At 41.3% G+C, this 20,744-nt stretch overlaps 1 protein-coding gene across 1 annotated transcript in view; it reads right to left on the reverse strand.

Moving 5' to 3' along the window:
• Positions 1-20,744, reverse strand: part of AGK (acylglycerol kinase) — a 160,204-nt gene that overhangs the window by 115,214 nt on the left and 24,246 nt on the right. The window contains exons 4-5 of the mRNA XM_082256998.1: positions 19,725-19,804; positions 5,931-6,006 (exon numbers count right to left, since the gene is read on the reverse strand). Coding sequence (XP_082113124.1) covers positions 5,931-6,006; positions 19,725-19,804 — 156 coding nt within the window. The remainder of the gene's footprint in view (positions 1-5,930; positions 6,007-19,724; positions 19,805-20,744) is intronic.

The following is a 20,744-nucleotide window of genomic DNA, read 5'->3' on the forward strand; positions in this document are numbered from 1 at the left end:
ATAACGTCTTTTATTTATCCTTAGTGCTATCATGTACAAGGCTCTATAAGTCTCCTGAGGAAGCCACAGTTGTGGTGAAACATGTTGAGCAGAAACCTCTGTACAAAGGCCATATGAATTTGTCATGTTGGTTTTTTAATGCCTTTTTAACTTTGGATATTTAAAAATAAAAAAAGTTGCTTTTAGATACAATGTCTAGTTGTTGATGAGCACCCTAAAAATCCCATTATCCATTCTCCTATAAAAAATGCAAAGTAACACACGTTTGCTTTTGGGTTTACTACCACTTTAAGGCAAAAATAAGATTATGTGGCTGCTGCAATTAAGTGGTGGTCATGTATAAGTACTGACACATGGTCTCTCTGTCTATGGTCAGCACACTATGAAACAGGCTAGACACAGTTAAACTTGCCCTTTTTCTTCCGCAGTCTTCTCTGCTTAACATTCACAGCAGCCACGCAGAAAGCATCTTCTAATTTTGGAGCAGGGAGGCTGCTCCAAACTGCTCTAATTAATCCGCAACACTTGATTGCATTTTCAATTCCACCTCCTCTCCCAGCCTTCATCTTGCAATTTTCTTTGGTGACTTGAAAAGCGAAGTCCGTAGACACTACGGTGACCTACAAAACAGCTGGCAATCAAGGGGGCTTAAGCGATAAAAAAAAATAAAAAAAAAAAAAAAATAGCTTACCCAGGTGAGGGTCGGCACTACTGAACACAAAAGACTTGGTGATGCAGTCTTAATCCTTTTTAAAAAGTCAGCTGTTTGAAAGGATTCACAGAGCTTATTATCAAGTGCTTAAAGCTGACGTTTAATCTGCTTATATTTAGCCTTCCCTGGTTGGCCCACCCATCAACATGCTAATGAATTTTTTAAATAAAAAAACTTTGCTTTCGTTACATACCCTATTTTAGAACAGTGATTTTTAGCACTGTGTCTCTGTGCTTCTCTATGCAGAGCAGGCAGATCATGGCTGGTAGGAGGGGCCAGCAGGGTTCTGAACATTGGTTCCTGAAAACATCAAAGCCTTACTGCAGGCAGTAAGCTGGTTCTTGGGAGAAGTCATGCAAATAACAAAACGCATTGATAGGTAGAGGTTCAGTCTGGAGGAATGCACGTTCCAAGACTGACTGAATATGTGGTATGCCCTAGGTAACACCCCCATATGATGCTGAGCTTCCTTGACTGAAATAACTAATATCCAATGAATGAAAGGGGTGGGCCAGGGACAATACAACTGGGGAAGTCTTAGGCTGGTTCAGTTCAATCTGTCTTGCAGCAGCTTCTTATGCACAATGTGAGAAACTCACAATGTGCAGCAAAATCAGAGTAAGCTATTTCAGTACAGCAGAAGAGCCCATACAACTGTGCAAGACTAAACGGAAGGTTAAGGTTTAGCTTTACTACCGTCTGTGGTTTTCAAGTAGACTTATTTTATGTTTTTTTTACTGTACCCTCCCACATGCTGGTGGGATCTAACGCTGGCCATCAGAACAATCATTTGGCGCAATAAGTTTCTGGTAGATGCGATCTCCTCGTTCATATGAGTATATATTATATTAAATGATCACATGGCCTTTAGTCCTGGTTCACACTTGTATGCTTGCGGAGATCGCATGTAATTCGGAGCGCACTGCTCCTAAATTACATGCAATCTCATGTGCGGTGCGAGTTCAGCCATACACTTTGTATGGCTGAATTTGCACCGCATCCGCACTAAACTCAAACATGAGACTTTTTTTAAGCCGCAGTAGAATCGGATCGCATAGTGGTTCACACTAGTGCAATCCGATTCTGTGCGAACTTGCAGATCGCACTGCGATATGCGATCGCAACTGGGGGTGTCGTTAACTTTTAATTGACACCCCCTGCGTATCGCATATGGCAGTGTGAACTGCTAGAGGTGCAGATGCGATGCGGGAACACGCTGCATAATCACAGCGTTCCCGCATCGCACAAATGTGAACCGGCACTTATGTATATTGTAGTAGTAATTCGTGTATTGTTATTGAAAAGTTTGTTTGATTAACATGCACAACTGTCATTGCATGTACAAAATTAAAAACAGGCTTCAATTTCTATGAGGGGAATGTATCAAAACTGGAGCAGAGACAACTTAGAGCATATATGCATGGAAACCAATCAGCTGCTATCTTTACTTTTCAACACTTAACCGTACAAGCTGAAGATAGAAGCCGATTGGTTGCCATGCACAGCTGCTCCTGATTCTGTCTGCTCCAGTTTTAATAAATTCCACTTTATAGGCCTTGTGCTTTCAGAAAATGTATTGTTTAGGAGGGGGGGAGGGGTCTTTTATCAACTTTAACCACTTTAGCCCCGGAGGATTTGGCTGCTCAAAGACCAGGTCCTATTTTGCGATTCGGCACTGCGTGATTTTAATGGACAATTACGCGGTCGTGTGACGCTGTACCCAAACGAAATTGATGTCCTTTTTTTGCCATAAACAGAGCTTTCTTTTGGTGGTATTTGAACACCTGTGTGATTTTTATTTTTTGCGCTATAAACAAAAAAAGAGCGTCAATTTTGAAAAATAACAATATTTTTCAAATTTTTTATATGAAATTCTCAACAAAAAAAATATAAAAATAAAATTTTTTTAACATTTTAGGCCAATTTGTTTTCTGCTACATATTTTTGGTAAAACAAAATCGCAATAAGCGTATTTTGATTGGTTTGCGCAAAAGTTATTGCGTTTACTAACCACGGGAATGATTTATGTCATTTTTATTGTTTTTATTTTTTAACTAGCAATGGCGGCGATCTGCGATTTTTTTTGCGGGACTGCGACATTGCGGTGAACAGATCGGACCCTTGACTGACATTTGACACTTTTGGGGGTACCAGGCCCCTGAAATTTGACACTTTTGGGGGTACCAGTGACATTACTACAGTAATCAGTGGTAAAAATATGCACTGTTACTGTAAAAATGACACTGGCAGGGAAGGGGTAAACTTTACTGGTGATCAAGGGGTTAAGTGTGTCCCTAGGGGCGGGATTCTAACTGTCAGGGGGCGTGGCTTGTGAAGTAATCACAGAGACCTGCAATCCTTTATAGCAGGATCCCATAGCCTCTGTCATTACTTCAGTGAGAATGACAGACGGCTGTGTTTACATCAGCCGTCTGTCTTTCTCCCTCTGTTGCGGGAGATCGTGAGTGGCCGGCGGCCATCGGAGCCACCGGTCACACACGCTGGCTCACCAGCTAACGAGCGGGGGCGGGAGTGCGCCTCCGGCGGCACGCGATTGCCCCCTAGCTCCTCCCAGAGGAGCACCGTACACATGTACGACGCTTTGCCTGGGAGCGCCAGACTGCCGCCGTACAACTGCAGGGGGAGGTCGGCAAGCAGTTAAAGGCTGTACACATGAATCGTAAAATTAGTTTGGCCCCCTAAGTGAAAAATGGGAAAAACGCAGACATTCAACCCATGTGTATGTTGGTCTGTCGGACAAGCATGCTGGAAAATCAGCAGCCAACTGGCTCCCGATCAGTGCTCTCAGCCAATGGTAGAAGGCACTGACCAAAGTGTTCTGGCGGGGTGTCCTCCCACCTGTCAGAACACAACAGCTCAGTGGGGGTGATTGCCGTACTAATTTCGGATCATTAGATCAGCGGCTCCGACCGGAGTTGACAGTTTTATTTAGTTCAACCCGCTGGGTTGAAAAAAAAAAAAAACTTGTATTGTGTACCAGGCATAACAGAAAATTACAATACAATGTGCAAATATCTTAGCACTGGGAAAACTAAAAGGAAAAAGCTAGGGATGCCAAGTTCTATGTGCAGACTTCATATGGAGATCTCTTAGAGAGGAAGACTACAGGTACAGGTACAGACATGAGTAGTTGTGGGACGTCCTCGCTACCACTTGAACATTATTTCTATGTTTGCATGGAAAGGAATTCTGAATTTTAAGTTTTCTCACTCCTGGCTGGCCACAGGTTGAAATGACAATAAAAAAAAAAACAAAACACAAAATAATAGTAAACTACAAAAAGGCTTGTACAGCAAATATGTAGGTTACAGAAAAAACAAGATTTTTTTCGTTAAGGCCCCTTGCATACGGGCTTTCCGATCCAGTCTGCCTGTCAGTTTTTCAGGCGGACCTGATTGGATGGTCCATGTACCTCCATACCCCCATGTCCATGAGGCCGCGGATTTCAGCAGAGATATGTCCGCTGACACCCGCTGCTATCCAATCCAATCCTGTCCATGAAATCCGAACGGATGGAAACCCTATTTTGCATCCGTCTGGAGGATCAGATAGAATCGTTTGAAAACGGACAGGCGGTCCGTTTTCATCCGATCTCTCATAGAGGAGAGCGGGGATATGACAGCTCCGTCTCTGCACATAGAGCGGAGACAGCGCTGTCATCCACCTGAAAAACGGAATTCGCTGAGCGCACCGCTCATGTTTTTTTTCAGCATCCTAAGATTTGCTTTGCTATATGCTATTCAAGAAGTTGAAATGAACGACTGTGGGAGTCATAAATAAGTTTCCTTCTCTACATACAAATTATGGAAATAGTTCCCTGCAGCCTTCTCATGAGTGGCTCAGCAAAAAAATTAAATTTGCTAGTTCGTGGTCTGTGAATGCTCACAGAATGCTCATCCAAATGGAAGTGACTTTTAGGCTCAGTTCACATATATGCGAATTGGATGTGTTTTGAACAGAATCTGATTTGCATGCCATGTGAAATAAGATTGATTTCCATTGAAGCTGTTCACATATATGCGGTGCAGTTCAAGAGCAAACTCCAGGTTCTTTGAGAGCACGTTCAGTATTCAGTTTAAGGTTTCAGTACGGACTGTTCTCCCACTACAGGAGCTGACACTCTTTATCTAATATGTATTGGCCAGCACTGAAATCACAGCTGTGACGAAAATTCGGTCCCAAGCCTTGCAAATTCGCATCAGAACTGCATCAAAAACATACCTGGCCTACTGAACAAATGCTTTTTTTATTCGCAGTGAAAACTGACATACAATTCGCACCAGACATGTGTGAACCCAGGCTTATAGATGCAAAACACAACCAGAGAGAGAAATGCTAATGAGCACTAATTCAGAGGCATCTTACACAATTCAAATTCATTTTTTTTTCTAATTCATATTTCTATAATGCTTTTCTCCATTCAGGACTCAAAGAGCTTTATCTGCTGTTGGGGCAGATGGTGAAGCAGCCATCTTGGGCATTCTTAGTTAGGATACCATACTAGGGCTAATATTAGACATGAGCCAATTAACTTATCGGCATGTCTTCTAAATGTGGGAGGAAACTGGTGTACCTGGAGGAAACCCACACAAGCACAGGGAGAACATACAAACTCCATGCAGACAGTGTCCAGACTAGGACTGAAGACTCTAGTGCTGCAAGGTAAAAGTGCTAATCACTAAGTCACTATGCTGCACAACAATTAAAAATTGATCATGGTTGTAAAATTAATTTATTTCTCATTATGGCTTCCATCAGCTGAAAACATTTTGTATGATCTGGCTTATGTATGTGGGCACCCATCCCAATTATTGAGTTCAAGTGTTTACAGTGTTAATGTCACAACATAGAATGTTATCATAGACAATTTTGCGCTTCCAACCTTGTAGTATCTTTTTTGGGGAAGGACCCTTTTTTGATCCAGCATGAGGTCAGGGCTCCATGCCAAAATGGTCAACAATTGTCCTTTTGGAGCTGGCTTTGTGCACAGGAGCACAGTCATGTCAGAACAGAAAAGGGCTTTCCCCGAACTTTTACCACAAGGCTGGAAGCACACAATTACCTAAAATTTCCTTGGATGCTACAATATTACCAGTACCGTCACTGGAAACACCTCAACGCAATACCAACACATACTTTTGGCCAAATAGTGTAATTCTCCCAAGAAAAAAAAATTATCCAAATAATTAAAACTTACCTTGACTATGGTGATATCTATTCCAGCCAGATGAAGGATTGGGGCTGCATTCTTCTCAAAAAGCGTCCTGGCCTTCCTAATAAAGAAACAGATCTGTTAGTGCCACATAAATACAGGTCCACAGTCAGAGGTCAGACTGGCTATATTAAAGTGTATCTAAAGTCAAACATTTTCTGTTTTAGATAAGACTGGAGAAGTGTTGAATTCCCTGTCAAGCTTTATTGTTGTTTGTATTGCTACAGCAATCAATTTTTCTAACTGTTCTGGTGATTGTTACCGTGAGAGAAGGCAATAAAAAATTAAAAATTTCAAGGTCGTCACCAGAACAGGAGGTTGAGAGGAAATGTTTCAATGGGGACATCTGTCCTGGGGATATCTAAAAAAAAAAAAAAAGGTTTCTCCTCACTTTGAAGCGATTTAAATAGTGGTTTTAAACTAAAGACGCAAGGGTTTTACCTTAATGCATTCTATTTATTGAAGTAAAAAACCTTCTGTGCTGCAGGAGCCCTCCTCCTATTTTTCCCTGATTCCAATCTGATCCAGCAATGCGCACGAGAGAGGAGACTCCCTCCTCATTGGGCAGACTGATAGCAGTGGCAGCTATTGGCTCCCGCTGCTGTCAATCAAATGCTGTGAGGAGGGAGTGGGGGGTGGGGCTGTGTCACCTGACTAGACACAGACTGAGCAGGTCGGGAACGGACAACCACGGGTGCCCCTAGGGAAAATGGCTTTCCCTGGGGGCATTGGCTTAAAAGGAGGGGCCCGGAGTGCCGACAGGGGACCCCTGAAAAGGAGGATCAGTGCTGCTCTGCGCAAAACCATTGCACAGGGCAGCTAAGTATGACATGTTTGTTAATTTAGTTTATAAAAAAAAAAAAAATCCTGGTCTAAACAAAAATGTTTCTAAGGTTTGCAGCGGTAGTGCACTTTACATTTCTACTTTTAACCGAATAACTTGAATGATTTGTGGTCTGTGCCTGCCTTGCAGTGATGCAGAATACACATTAATACAGATTCTCAAAGGTGTTGTCATTCCTCTTATACTATGCATCAAAGCAGACGTTGGTGGGTCTTAAAAGATTATGTTATACCTAAAGTATATGTAAACACTAACTATAATTAACTTCTTGTGTTTGCTTACTTTTGATTTTTTTAATTTACCTACATATTTTGTTATTTCTGTTTGATGACTGCAAAAAAATTTCAGTTGATCCTGCCAGAAATTTTGTGAGCTTATACCTTTCTGTGCTCTCTGTCTGTGCTGCCATTTAAAAATCACATTTTTCACATTTTAGGCCAATTTGTATTCTGCTACATATTTTTGGTAAAAAAAAATCCCAATAAATGTATATTGATTGGTTTGCGCAAAAGTTATCGCGTCTACAAACTAGGGGAAAGATTTATGTCATTTGTATTTATTTATTTTTGCTAGGAATAGCAGCGATCAGCGATTTTTAGCGGGACTGCGACATTGCGGCAACGGACAAATCAGACACCTGACATTTTTTAAACTTTTGGGGAGACCAGTGACATTCCTACAGTAATCAGTGCTAAAAATATGTTACTGTACTAATGACACTGACAGGGAAGGGGTTAACACCAGGGGCAATCAAAGGGTTAAATGTGTCCATAGGGGGTGCTTTCTAACTGGGGGGGGGGGGGCTTGCTGCATGAACAAGGAGACCTGTGTTCCTACATAAGAGGAACACAGGATTCCTGTGTTCATAACTGACAGATTAGCGGTCTGCCATGTTTACAAAGGCAGACCGCACTTCTGTCTCCACGGGAAGCGACTGCGGGTGCCTGGCGGCAGTTTCGTACAGGTTTCGCAGGGCAAACCTGACCTGCCACAATAAAACTGCGGCGGCTGGTCGGCAAGCGGTTAAAAGTTTGTCAGTGTGCAATTACCTGAAATTGCACCTAGAACCCATGATGTATTAACATTTTGCCAGTGTCCTGTACGGTATGAATAAGATATAGGGGTTTCAGCCCTGCAATTATTTCTTTTGCTGAAGCTGTATTGGTCCATAATAATAGCTTTTAAGTTACATTACGCCAAAATAAGTGTTTGAAATAATGACAAAAATGTACATCTTTATGTTAGGAACTGAGAACAGAGGTCTTGATACGGGGAAACGCTGACTTGTTCTTTTGCTGTGATTATAGATCAATCCCTAATCAATGTAGGATATTCTTCAAATCTGCCTGCCAGCAATGAGCGATCAGCAGGGCACAAATCAATTGAACTAATGCTTTAAAGGTGATTGGGTCTTCTAATTATACAGATCGATAATCTTACACAGGCTGATGCTTGACCTGCTTTGTGGGGCTGCCCGCTCATAAACCAGCAAGGAAGTGTTTATTCCAGTCTAGTTGCTGTACTCCCTGTGGAGTAATGCTCTGCATTTACTGACACTGTATATTCAATACCGGATATGGGGATAGGAAGGCATTCAGGTCATTCTCCAACCACATACTCTGGCAGGAGGCTAGCAACTGCTACCACCATCGTTGCTCTTAGGATGTATACTCACACTTCTTATATATGTTTTTAGGGTACCTAACATACAGTGGCAAGAAAAAAAAATGTTAACCCCTGGAATTAACTGGTTTTCTGCAGTAATTTGCCATAAAATGTGATCTCATCCTCAGCTCAGTCACACCAACATATAAAATGTACTTAAAGTGGATGTAAACCCTCACATAAACCTAGTGAAGTGAACAGCCTCAGATACACAGCGATGAGACAAATCTCCCTACATAAGTTTTACATGTATATCTGCCGTCTTCAGCTTTCTAGACTCTTTAGAAAGTGTAAATCATGTTACAAATTTTGTTTCCTCATTCAGCAGTGGGAGGAGAGTCTAGGCATACACTGTGTGTGAGCCGATTAGAGGAAAGGCACACACCTCCCCTCCACATAGGCAGAGGAATGAAGAAACTTGCAGAGCTGTGCTGTGAATAGACCAGCTCTCTGCTTATCTGTCTTCAAGTCCCTTCCCCGACACAAATTTTCAGCTGCTTTTATCTCTGTTTGTGTTGGAGAACTTGTCAAAAGTTATCATGCTGATAACAGAGGAACTGAGCAGCAAAAAGACATGGGACTTAAGACTTTGGAAAGAGATAGGAAACACTACAGATATATGTACTACATATATAATTATCAACAAACACTGGGATGTTTTAAAAAATGATCGTGTTTTAGGCCCATTGTTACTTAATAGAGCGAAAATAATTTATAGAAAAGGCGTACCGCCACTGAAACATTAAATTTCTCCTAATGTTATCAATCCTCCAGTTAGGCCGTCCTTTTTTCACCAAATGACTGGCTATTGCCCATGCAAAAAATGAAACACATGCTTACATAATACAGGGGGGAGGGTTAAAACACAAAGTTTCAGTTCTACGGTTACCAATCGTACATATAGTGTCAAATAGTTCTATACTTGTATAACCAAATGTGTCGTTTATCTTTTAACTTGTCACTGTAAAAAACAATACGTGGGTAGAACTATTCGTTCTTTTAATGTCAGGATGAACGGACACATTGCGAACATCAAAAAAGGCAAGATCAGTCATAGTATCTGCAGACATTACCGGGAATGTCATAATAGGAATCCACGCGGCACAGAATTTACGATCATCGATTGATACCTGGCCCTATGGAGGCGTGGTTCAGAAATAAGAGGAGTTTCACGTCTTAACTACGGTCTCACTCACCATATGGGCTAAATATTGAATGGGACATCAACACTTTTATTAATAATGCTTAAACATATTATTTATGTGTTTACGCTTTGAAAAAAAAAAAAAAAATTCTGGGGCTCTAATGTATTATTTAGATTTACATACATTTCATGTTCAGGTTTTTATACATTTTTGATTATATATGTATGTGGCATTGAGTACCTTTTGAGCGTTGACCTCACAATGTACACATTATATATATATATATATATATAAAATATCTTACATATTTTATGTGGATATATAATATATAAGTAATTATTATTTTTATTCACTGCAGCCTGTCCATAGATATATAATAGCCTTTGCACATTTAGTATAGTTTTTATATATTTCATCTCCAGTTGTTGTATTAGCAGTTTATCTGTGCCCTCACTTTCTGATTTTATTTTAATCGGCAAAAGAGGCGGAGCTTGGGCTTATAGTCTGTAAAGACATTCTTCAGAATGAGGCATGGATGTAGTAATATCAGCCTCTTCCTGTTTTAACATCCTCGTAATGAGGCTCCATTTCCGCTTTCTCCCTGTGGTCCCATGGCAGGATCCACATCGAGGCTTGGACTACACATCCGCAACTAGCGTTATCTTGCTAGGTTACCCAAAACGAGGCTTGGAACGCACGCCTCGCCGACATCTTTGGAAGAAAAGGAAGGATAGCCGTACACACGGTAGAAAAGATCTCTGACATGATACAAGCATCTAATTGTGGGGATCACCCCCGAAATGTATATAAAGCAGCAACACTGATAGCATGACACCCCAGTTGATGTATTTTTAGACAAAACGCGTCGGTTCTGCTACAAGTGTTGCGATAATCTTTATCATATACAAGTGCTTTTTCATCAACTTTTCTGTAATTTTTCTTACCTTTTAATAATAAATGATTTTACATGGGTACACACTATGAGTTTCCTTTTCCATTGAGTTCATTGTGGAAGAATTTCCAGCTGTAGTCACCAGAAGTTACCCTTTAATTATATCATATGGATGACGTGCCTAGTTCGGAAGTGGTTCCCTTTTTCTAAAAGGAGTCCTGGCATCAGCAATACAGTGACATCAATATCTTTCTTATCTTTGAGTGACCTAAAGAGTATATACTCTATTAGGTCCTAAATATCTGGTAAGCCTTTTATATTCTTGATTCACCGGTGGTGGTTAATCACCAGAGATCACAGTCATTTTGTCCACAAGAGGATTTACTTGCACGTTGCACTTTTGGTGGATTCATTACGGACTATATTCATACATTTACAAAATTGATGGTCTATGAATTTCAATCATTTTTTTATATAATTTTTAATATTTCTAGGGTGTACATGCACTTTTGTGACCTTAATTTAGGTCATTCCACTGATGCACTTTATATTTATATATGTTTGCACTTTTATTGCTTGATTTTGTACACATTGACTCATATGTTTGCACTTCCTTTACTTGATTTTGCATATATTGATTCATATGTATAATATTTCACTACACGTGTTTAACCTTTATTACCAGTGCTGCAATATCTATATTGGTCTTAGTTTTTACGAATTGTCGTTCGTTTTTTGCTGGCTGCTGGTCATTAGTGTTGGTGCAGTATACTTTCTATACACTATACAGATACGGTATATGCACTCAGGTCAGAATTCATGAATGGGGTTTACATCCACTTTAAGGTGATAACACACAAAACAATTCTAATTTATTTAGTCTTTATTGAACATAACCATTAAATATTCACAGCGCTAGTGGAAAAAGGAAGTTCACCCTTGGAGTTAATAGCTGGTCAAACTGCCTTTGGCAGAAGTGGAAGCAAGCTCTTGCGGTAGCTCTGGATCAGACCTGCACCGCATTAAGGAATTTTTGACCATTACTCTTTACAAAACTGTTTCAGCGCACACACATTTGCAGGATGTCTGGTGTGAATGGCTCTTATGAGGTCATTCCATGGAATCTCTATAGGCTGCTGCATCACCCAACTTCTACAAACCTTCAGCTGGTGGGCAGCCACCCTTACATTATCCTTTAGGAAATTTTGGTAAACCTGGGAATTAATTTTGCGCACAATGATGGCAAGTGATTCAGGCCCCATGGCAGAGAAGTAAGGCCAAATCAGGATGTTCCCTTCACTATACTTCACTGCTGGCATAATGTTTTGTTGTTGGTAAGCTATGTCCATTTTTTGCGCCATACATGGTGCAGCGTATTCTTCCCCAACAACTCAACTTTTGTTTCATCAGTCCACAAAACTGTTTCTCAGTATCGTTGTGGTTTGCCAAGGTGCTCTTTGGCAAACTTCAGGTGCGCTGCAGTGTTTTTTCTTTTTAGAGCAGCGGTTTCCTCCATGGTGTTCTGCCTTGGACACACTGCCTGTTCAAAGCCTGGTAGACTCATGAACAGGGATGTTTGCCAGTTCCAGTGATGTCTTCAAGTCTTCAGCTGTTACTTGTGGGTTATTCTTTACCTCATTGAGGTATCTGCATTGCGCTGTGTGAGTCATCTTAGCTGGGTGCCCACTTCTAGAAAAAGTAGTCAAGAACTAAACTGTCTCCATTTATAGACAATTTGTCTACCTGTAAACTGTCAGCTTCCGAAGACGTCACGTGATGACGAAACATGTCAAGCTGACACGCACGCCACCTCACTGTGGAGTTTAGCTGGAACGCACGCCAGATGCAGGACTAGCAGCCAGGAAGGAGCGACGTGATTTGTATCCTGACGACTCGATATCTCCCACGATCCGGTAATTAGTGCATACAGCTACTCAGTGTAATGCTATTTAGGCATTAATTGATTTTACTGTTTTGTATGAGCTTTCATTGAACCCGTAATAAAAAGGAATGGTTATTGAAAATACTACACCATGAGGAGTCCTTTTGTTTCTCTCTTAACCACTTTACGACTGCTCACAGTAATATTACTGCGGCAGAGTGGCTCGTTATCGTCTGACGACGTAGTACTACGTCGTCAGACACTCCCCCTTCTGGGCGGCGCTTGCGTGCCGCCGGAGGCTCGCTCCCGCTGTTTTCATTCACAGCGGGAGTCGGGCCAGGGGAGGAGCAGCGGCGATCGCCGCTGCTCTTACCCGATCGTCGGGGATCGAGTCTGGAGATCCGCCCGCTGTGTGTAAACACAGCGGGCGGATCTCCATAGTAACAGGGAGTGACAGATCGGACTGTTCAGCATAGCTGGACATCCGATCTGTCCATGACTCACTCAGTCACCCCCCCCCCCACACGTCAGTAAGCACCAGGCATACATTAACCCCTCCCTCTCCAATAAAATTAACCCCTTCCCTGCCAGTGTCATTTTTACAGTAACAGTGCATATATATAGCACGGATTACTGTAGTAATGTCACTGGTACCCCCAAAAGTGTCAAAAATGTCAGTCAAGGGTCCGATCTGTCCGCCGCAATGTCGCAGTCCCGCAAAAAAAAATCGCAGATCGCCGCCATTACGCGTTAAAAAAAAAACCACCAAAAATGACAAAAATCTTTCCCTTTGTTAGTAAACGCAATAACTTTTGCGCAAACCAATCAAAATACGCTTATTGCGATTTTTTTTACCAAACATAGGTAGCAGAAAACAAATTGGCCAAAAATTTTTAAAAAAATTGGTTTTTACATCTTTTTTGGGGGGAATTTCATATAAAAAAATGTTAAAAATATTGTTATTTTTTCAAAATAAACGCTCTTTTTTTGTTTATAGCGCAAAAAGTAAAAATCGCACAGGTGATCAAATACCACCAAAAGAAAGCTCTGTTTGTGGGGAAAAAAAGGACGTAAATTTCGTTTGGGTACGGCGTCGCACGACCGCGCAATTGTCAGTTGAAGTCGCACAGCGCCGAATCGCAAAAAGTGGCCTGGACGGAAGACAGCAAAATCCTCCGGTGGTAAAGTGGTTAATATCCACTCTGAGAAATATAGGTGACCCCACACCGAGGAAAAGTGGACGAGAGGACCACCCAACAGCTAAATATTAGCATAAAAGCGTTTAGGATCCAGGTTGCCATAAGGTAACAGGGATCATATCCCTCTGCTAAGCTCACACTCCGGCTATTTCTGCACGAGTGAATAGGAGATACCCAACACCACTGTTCCCCTGCATGGTCGTGAATACCTCACTGGGAGAATATTGGACTTTTTTTGCACTGATTTTTGAGTGATCAATTGAAGTTGCACAGAGCACTAAGCACTTGATTGATGTGTTACACATATATATATATATATATATATATATATATATATATATATAATTATACTTATTGAATACGTATGCATACAGTCCCTTGCGAAAGTATTCGGGCCCCTTGAACTTTGCGACCTTTTGCCACATTTCAGGCTTCAAACATAAAGATATAAAACAGTAATTTTTTGTGAGGAATCAACAACAAGTGGGACACAATCATGAAGTGGAACGAAATTTATTGGATATTTCAAACTTTGTTAACAAATAAAAAACTGAAAAATTGGGCGTGCAAAATTATTCAGCCCCTTTACTTTCAGTGCAGCAAACTCTCTCTAGAAGTTCAGTGAGGATCTCTGAATGATCCAATGTTGACCTAAATGACTAATGAGTATAAATGCACCTGCACTGCGATAGTCTCAGAGGTCTGTTTAAAGCGTAGAGAGCATCATGAATTTTATAAATTAAACTAACTCTAAACCCCATCTCCAAACTCATAACTGGACTCCACGTGTACAAACTGTGGATTCCAATTACATTTTTAAAAAGTAATGATTTATTCAGTTCACTTACTTTTTCATCCAGCACTGTCCATGTTAAACGGGTGTGTTCAATAAAGATACAAGAAATTAGAATTGTTTGTGTGTTATTAGCTTAAGCATACTGTATTTTGTCTATTGTTGGAACGTCTTTATTAGGCTTTTTTTCACTTGGTGATCTGGCCAGTAACACACCTATCTTAAAGCAGTGTTCTGGCCTCCCCCTCCAAAAATACATACTGTAGTTGCTGACTTTTAATATAATGACACTTACCGGTCCTGGAATCCAGCGATGTTGGCACCGCTGCCAAAGTCTCCATCGGCTGTGGGATGCTGCAGTCGCCATTGCCGGTAAGGGAACCCAGCACGGCCGGGTCCCTACTGCGCATGCGTGAAGGGCACTGCGCTTGGTTACTGGCCAGAAAGAGGAGGAAGGAGGAGGGGAGCCGGACTGCGGACGTACCTCGCCACAACGAGGTCCGGCAGGAGTGGGGACAGGGTACCTGTCAAAAACAGGTACCCACTCCCCCCCGCTCCCCCAAAGGTGCAAAATGTGGCACCGGAGGAGGGGAGGAGACAGATAAGCAGAAGTTGCACTTTTGAGTGGAACTCCGCTTTAAAACGTTTGTTACCCCAAAACTACCAATTTCTGATATGTGCCTGCCATGTACATGTATGTATATATGGGCAGGCTGATTGTACCCAAGTCGATCCCTCGATCTACTTCGATACAACCGACCTGTCTGATTTTTTTTTACATACGATAACTCCCTGCGGCTATAGCCACTAGCAGTAATCATTGCACGTTTTCACTTTTTTAACACGTTTTGAATAAATAGTTTTATGCAATGGGATCCCCATGTGTGGTCTATAATTCTTTTTGGGTCTGGGCTGTGAAGGACACGTTAATTAAGATCTGGGAAGCTGTAAAAGGTTGGAGAACGAGTAGCAATCTGGAGGGAGAAGAAGGATATTAAAGAAGCCAAGTAAATCCGGATACCGGTGGCACGCCTAAAATAAAAGCATTTTATGAACCATTTTACATTTGTAAGGTCCTAAATATTCTGTCAAGTGTCTAGTGGAGTGGGGTGGTGGTCACCAGAGAAAGAACTTTTGTTGTGAATTTATACTTTTTTGACTACACGGTGGAATGATGGTGGTAACCTCTTTGCTATATTGAGCTTCTACTTTATCTATTTGATGAACTTCTTCATTTGTTTTCATACTAATCACATATATGAAATTTGCAAGATATATATTTGTGATGTTGATATATATCTATTATATATGAGAGATTACACTATTAAAAAAATTCAACTGCTGTTTTACTTATTAGTGCAATTTCTTTATTTTTTACTACACATACGAAATGTATATGGTAAATTTGCATCTCTACACAAATATGTTTTTTTTGCACATTTTTTTTTCTAGTATATTTTGCACAGATTTGTGTTGATACCACATGAATAGTCATTTTTGTATGTAAGTTGGTATAAGAATATACATTTTTTGTGCAGTTATTTCCTTTGCACTAAATAGAAAGGAATGCCACAGGGTGTTGTGTTAGTATTTTATTGGATTAATTTAGTACTCAAAAGAGCACTGGTATTAACGAATTTATATAAATCATGGCAACCTGGGATGTTCTAAAGCAATGCCCAATAGGGCAGGGAGACACAGTGGCCCTCGTCAGACCCAGGGAACTATTTTCCAGCCCGCAACATGATCTGGCCAAAGGCAGTATCATCAGTCACCTCTATGCCCACATGGTAAATTCTCGTAAAGGTGGGTACCGAAGACCAGGTTGCAGCCTGCAAACCTGAGCCATTGACACCTGATAATAGATAGCTTAAGAGGCCCCTAAACTGTTAGTAGAGTGTAACTTTATCTACAAAGGTGGCGCCTGTAGCTTTAAGGCAATAGGCCTGGGCAATAAGCTGCCGGATCCACCATGAAATGGTTGACTTAGTAGCTGCCTGGCCCTTTCTAGTGTCTTTCAGAAGGATGAATCTGACTGCCTGATTGTTGCTGACATTTTGAAATATGTCTTAACAGCCTGAACATCTAATGCGTGCAACTCAAAATTTAGAAAAAAAGACAGTAAGGCAATGTCTTGATTCAAATGAAAACTCAAACCTACCTTCGGCAAGAACGACGGATGAGGACACAGTACCACCAAGTCCTGGTGGAGAACAGAAAATGTCTCTTTCCTGTAAGGAGCCATTTTTAGTTCTCCACCAGGATAGGGTGGTAATGCCAACTCCAACATTCTCCTTGCAGAAGTAATTGCCATCAGAAAAACCACCTTCTGAGTCAATAGGTTACTCCTAAATTGGTGCAAAAGGTAGCTTTTGCAAAACAGCCGGAACCAAATTCAAGTCCCATGGACACAGAGATTTAACAGGCAGAACCATATGGGTTACCCCCTGAACAAACGTGTATGATTGAGTGGGAGGCAATTAGTCTGTTGAAAAATAAAATGGCAGAGCCAATATCTGGCCCTTAAAATGGTACTTAAGGCCAACTTCATCTCCTCTTTTGACTAGAGGACAGCCAAAATTGGACCAATCAAGTATTTACACCAGGGCACATAAGACCTCCAAGTCCTATGATAAAGTAGGTATGATTGTACTAGAGACTCCTTGATCCTTTAGCACCTGGATTTCAATAGCAAAGCCAATAAACCCAGCGACTGTAAAGCAGAATGCAATATTTGGCTCTGAGACAGAAGGTCTGGCGGGCCCAGAACTGCCCAAGGGACATCCACCCCCATTTCACTGGGGTGTGGTGGCTGACCTTGGAGCATGTTGCTGTCTCACCTATTTTAACTAAAAGAGGTGCTAGTGGTGGTTCCTCTGTTTTGCTGCACTGGGTTCTTTTACTAGGCTTTTATCCTTTCATTGGACTTCCAACACAAGCCTTTCTATTTATGGCACAGAGGACTGTATTTACTAATTGTGGACTTGTATTTCACTATATTGTTTGCTTTCACTCTAAGTTTTTTGGCGCTCCACATTAGTTTTTATGTAAGAAACATAGGCTCTGATGTATTTGGGAAGGGAGTTAGGGGCAAAATAGCCAATTATGAGAACTGCACAGGGGCTAAAAGAAAGTGAGTGGGTACATCATAGGAGCTGAAAAGTACTGAGGGGACAGATTATAGAAACATGAGAGTTGTTGACTTGCCCAGAGTAGGCACTGACATATCATTGTTGGGACATAGCTTAGGGTTTGAAGAAGCATTAGCATTCTGTGGATGAAAAAAATGTTAGAGGGACAAAATGGCCTAAGGTTAAAGCATTTAAGACATGCTTAACTGGCTTCTGAAGCAATACTATCACACGAGAAAGAAAATAGGATCCAAAACTGCAGTCAGTTTGTGGCAAAAACTCTGGGGTACTATGTGGGGGGATACAGGAAGTAGCAGTATTATAAACAAGCAGCTGACACACAAACAAGAGAAGAAACTAAAGCACTCCAAGAAAAAATAATCATTCCACTTTTACATACACCAAATACTAATCCCTACGAAAAATGCAAGAAACATTTCAGAGAGTGCGTAATGTTATGTGTTGATGTAGATAGGTGCCCTAACATTTGGTTTAGATCATGATTTGCTTCTGGGGGATGCACATTACAAGTCATCTGGTGTGTTACCTTTTTCCCTCTTTTTTTCTTAACAAAACTTATAACGGTGTGTCGCAGCTTATGGATTTTCAGGTGGAATTACATGTTCAAAAATTAGAACCACCCCAACCAATAACTTGTCTTTGAAGCAAGGTGTACATGAAAGGTCAAAGCACATCACAAACAAACAAAAGATTTACCAGCAACTTTACCAGCCAGCCTGCAAAACAACCAAATTACCAGTGTCTAACAGTTTACGTTAAAAACAGAGGGTTTTGTTTGCACACATTTGCAAACATATGCATAATCCGCAATGCAATTCAACCAACTGTACAAAAAAAGTGGCAACTACCCCAACCCATAACTGGCCTTTGCAGCAAGGTGCACATGGAAGTGCTTGCCACTTTTTTTTAGCACCGCAGTACATACAAAGATCCCTTGATGTGCGCACTGCATCTTAAGCATATATTTGCAAATGTGTGCAAACAAAATCCTCTGTTTTTAATGTAAACTGTTAGTCAGGGTCAATTTGGTTGTTTTGCAGGCTGGCTGGTAACTGTGCTGAAAAATTTTGTTTATGATGAAAATTACAAGAACTCCTGGGGCTTGCTCCGCTTTAACAAAAGAATGGTGGTGGTATAAGAGTTTTTATTCATTCATAATGTTATGCATACAGATTACTATAAGGCCCCGTTCACATAGCAGCGACGCTACTTCCCAGAGTGACCTCCGAGGTCGCGGTGCGAGCAGCGCGCCGCGATCTCGGAGCGGCCGGCACAGACTTCAGAACGTTGAAGTCTATGACGGTCGCTCCGGGTCGCCCCAAAGAAGCTCCGGACCCTTTTTCTAAGTCGGAGCGACTTGTGTTGCTCCTATTAGAACGGGTCCGCAGCTTTCCTATGGAAGGCGACCTATGGCGACCTGTGAGGCGACCAGGTCGCCTCACAGGTCGCCCCAGTGTGAACGGGGTCTAACAGTAAGTACTACTATTATTTTAAATAACTTGGGAGCATTATAAGGGATGTGTATTTTGTATACATAACCATGTGATTGTACATTAAAGAGACCGTCCCCCACACAATCCTCCTGAAGAAGAAGTGGATAGGTTGTCCATTGAACATAACAAGGTGCTTAATGTCCTTTATAGCTTTACATGTTCTGGACTTAGAATAGTATATGCATTTATTGGCAACATATAAAGAGCTTGGCATTGCTTATTATGAGCCTGAGGCAGAGGTTTTTGTGTTGATTATATCAATTTGTTGTGATAGTGCAGTGCCCAGTCACAGTAAAAAAGGAGGTTGTGTCACCCAGGGTTTCCTTCCAGGCAGGCTGAGGGACTCCAATGTGCTTGTGTCACACAGAGGAAACTAGATGTTCAGTTCCTTCAAAAACTGGTAAAACCCGGAGCCAAAAAAAACTTTGTTTTTTGTAAAAGTAAGCAAGAAAAGCCATTAAAAGAAAGATTGAAGTGAGAGGTCACATCTCTTGTACTACACTTAAGCTATATACAGTATGAATAATATATTTACTCAATTTTGTAAATACTGTACTATAGTACTTTAAAAATCTCATCCAGTTTGGTTTCTCGGTGTATTTTTTATGTATGTGGTACACCCTTAAAATGGAGGACTGTCTGGTATCCATAATTACATACAACATATTTCTAATCCTTACAGAACATTGGCTACAAGAGCAAAAGTCCCCTTACCCTTTGCAGGCTGCTGGGTTTAGGAACACCGTCGCTTTTTTCACTGCTGTGTTAGGATATATCACCTGGTCTCCAAAAACCTAGATGAGAGGAAATTGATAAGGTTAAAATATACACCCCCTGCACTCCTGTTGCAATATGCCACCTTTAATAGTTCTCAATGTGGGTTCAGGCTTAGAACACAAAAGTTGCACCACTAGTGAGTTGCACAGAAAGCATGCAGCCAGTGAAGTCCCAAACTCCCAGCCTGCATATTTGCTCCAGGTCGTTTAAAAATAATGTGAGTACTTCTATTAAGGCCCGTACACACGATCCGAAAATCGGACGAAAAATAACGCTTGTGAAAGGATCGGAGGATAATCTGATCGTTAGTACACAGCTTATGAGAGGCGATCACGACAGTTCGCCCGATATTATCCGGTCGTGCAAGCATAAAAATTTTGATCGTATTATAACACATCGTACGATAATCGTATTATCAGTATGTTGTTCGTCCAAAAAAAATGGTGAGCAGTAGACAGCGCATGAGCAGTAGACATCATTTTCCCCTCACACGCTACAGCGTGGTTACGCATACCGGAAGCTTTTGAATCATCGTCCGAGAAAATTTGTATCGTAAGTAACCTCTCCCATTTGTGAATATACTTGAGAGTTCCTAGCAACCAAACAAAAACGGACGGAGAGTCGTCCAATTTTCGGATCGTGTGTACTGGGCATTATACTGTACACTAGGGATGCACCGAAATGAAATTCTTGGCCGAAGCCGAATAATAATGAAATGCTTGGCCGAAGGACGAAGGCCGAATACCGAACGCGGTGTTTTGCATTTTTTCCATTTATTTTGCCAATTTTTAGGGGGCACGCTGATGGGCACATTTTATGTTAGGGGGCACGCTGATGGGCACATTTTATGTTAGGGGGCACTCTGATGGGCAAAACAAAACATTTAAATCAGCGTTGCTCTTAACATAAAATATGCCCATTAGCGTGCCCCTTAAAATAAAATATGCCCATCAGAGT

This window comes from Pelophylax lessonae (assembly GCF_965119305.1).
Source record: "Pelophylax lessonae genome assembly, chromosome: 4".
In the NCBI taxonomy this organism is placed as follows: domain Eukaryota; kingdom Metazoa; phylum Chordata; class Amphibia; order Anura; family Ranidae; genus Pelophylax; species Pelophylax lessonae.